The following is a 2,387-nucleotide window of genomic DNA, read 5'->3' on the forward strand; positions in this document are numbered from 1 at the left end:
AAAAGGTCCACTTTACTACTTGTTACGATCCGTTCACTTGCGGGATAAAATCGACAACAAGTTTTTGGCGCCGTTGCCGGGGAGTATTACTTTTAGTCTCAATCTATTTTTTCTATTTTAAATTTTTATATTTATTTATTTTCGTTTATTTACAAAAAAAAAAAAAAGTGTCCATTGTATGCTCCGTGTTCAAGGCGACAATCTTGAACCGTTTGATTCGGAAATAGAACGTACCTTCAGACGAAGACGCAGGGAACACAAACAAAAATAGCAACATCAAATGGCTGACAATTTAAATAACCCTATCCCTATACAGCCAATTGGACAAATGGCCGCGAGAAATCGACAACAAGAGCAAAGAGAAGTAAATGAAGGGGACTTGCCAGTGTCTATGTTTTTGACGCCTATAGCAGCACCTGCGCGGTCCAGCATAGTATATCCAGACTTTGGGTTAAACAACTTTCAGATACGGGCTGATTGGATTAATTTGATGAGCAACACTCTACAATTCTACGGGTTACCTCATGAGAATCCAAACACGCATATCTCAAGGTTTCTCCGGAATTGTCAGAATTGTCATGCTCCCGGGGTTAATGAGGATGCCATCAAGCTGCGATTATTCCCATATACACTAAGAGATGCAGCATTGGAATGGCTGGATGCCGAACCGGATAGAAGCATTACCACATGGGAGGAACTGACCAGGAAATTCTGCAATAAGTTCTTTCCACCAGCTAAGGTAGCAAAAATCAGACTGGAAATTCAAACTTTTCAACAGAGAGACGGGGAGAGCTATCATGAAGCATGGAACAGATTTAAGGAGTTGATGAGGAAGTGTCCAAATCATGGGATCACTATTGGAAATCAAGTGCAGTATTTCTACACAGGACTTTCATCATTATCCAAATCTCAAGTGGATTCCTCTGCAGGCGGATCGATCATAGGGAAATCAGTGCAACAATGTATGGATCTCTTTGAGTTGATTGCTACTACTCATTCCATGTTTTCATCAGAAAGAGTGGTGCCACCAAAAACAGCAGGGATATATGAAGTAGACAGCTCAGCGTCGACCAACGCTCAAATAGCAGCATTGACAAAACAAGTGGAGTTATTGGTGAAGTCACAAACAAAAGGAGCACACGCAGTGATAGCCGGTCCATCATGTGAGAACTGTGGAGCTAATCATCTAATAGAAAATTGCACATCATTAGGCTTTCCAGAGGGACAAATCAACTTTATTCAAAATGGCTCTCGAAATTTTAATCCCTTTTCACAGACATTTAACCCAGGATGGAGACAACACCCAAACTTCAGATGGTCGGATAATCAGCAAGGGACCAGTTCGAACAATAACCAGCCAGAGAAAAGACCAAATTTGGGGGAGATGTTCAACCAGTACATGCAGAAGACAGATAAGGTATTCCAACAGATTGACACTAACTTTCAAAATCAGCAAGCATCTATTAAGAAGCTGGAAACTCAAATTGGTCAGATAGCTCAACAGCTTGCAGAACGCCCACAAGGGAGTTTGCCAGGCAACACAATGGTCAATCCAAAAGAGCAAGTGCTAGCTATTACAACTAGAAGTGGAGTGCAACTTCCAGAGATACATGTTGAGAGACCAGATAGAAAAGTCAGAGAAATAATGGATGAAGAGGCTGGGACAAAAGCAGAGTCTGAACAACCAACTAACGAGGAGGATAAAAGGAAAGAAACATCCACGGTGAGAGCACCCACCCCCGTGAAAGCTTATGTGCCACCAATTCCCTTCCCTCAAAGGTTACAAAGAAAGAAGTTGGACAAACAGTTTGCAAAGTTTGTGGAGATTTTCAAGAAACTGCACATCAATATTCCGTTCGCAGATGCAATAGCCCAAATGCCCAGTTATGCAAAATTCTTAAAGGAGATTCTATCTAACAAAAGGAAGCTGGAAGAACATGAGACTGTCTGTCTAAACGAGGAGTGCAGTGCAATTCTATTGAAAAAGCTACCTCCTAAACTAAATGACCCAGGGAGTTTTACGATACCTTGCACAATTGGTTCTAACTATTTTGAGCATTCGTTATGTGATTTAGGTGCCAGTGTTAATTTGATGCCCCTCTCTGTTTACAAGTCTCTTGGATTAGGAGAAGCAAAACCTACAACCATCTCTTTGCAATTGGCCGACAGATCGATCAAACGACCAAAGGGGATTATTGAAGATGTGCTAGTCAAAGTTGATAAATTTATTTTTCCGGCTGATTTCATCATTTTGGACATGGATGAAGATTCAAACATCCCTCTAATCTTAGGAAGACCCTTCTTGGCTACCGGAAGAGCGCTGATTGATGTTTATGATGGAAAGATGATTCTTCGCTTGGACAATGAGCAAGTCATATTCAACATGT

At 41.2% G+C, this 2,387-nt stretch overlaps 1 protein-coding gene across 1 annotated transcript; it reads left to right on the plus strand.

Annotated features, from left to right (window-relative positions):
- Positions 1-328: 328 nt before the first annotated feature.
- On the plus strand, positions 329-2,093 carry LOC111392139. The gene is made up of 2 exons (XM_023017401.1): positions 329-1,945; positions 2,076-2,093. The coding sequence occupies exons 1-2, from the start codon at positions 329-331 to the stop codon at positions 2,091-2,093; spliced, it is 1,635 nt and encodes a 544-aa protein (XP_022873169.1).
- Positions 2,094-2,387: the final 294 nt, after the last annotated feature.

The sequence above is a fragment of the Olea europaea genome, unplaced genomic scaffold, assembly GCF_002742605.1.
Source record: "Olea europaea var. sylvestris unplaced genomic scaffold, O_europaea_v1 scaffold8897, whole genome shotgun sequence".
Taxonomy (NCBI): domain Eukaryota; kingdom Viridiplantae; phylum Streptophyta; class Magnoliopsida; order Lamiales; family Oleaceae; genus Olea; species Olea europaea.

Bases quoted from the DNA above. Each gene is read 5' to 3' on its own strand.
- LOC111392139 (XM_023017401.1), top strand. From the start codon at position 329: ATGGCCGCGAGAAATCGACAACAAGAGCAAAGAGAAGTAAATGAAGGG.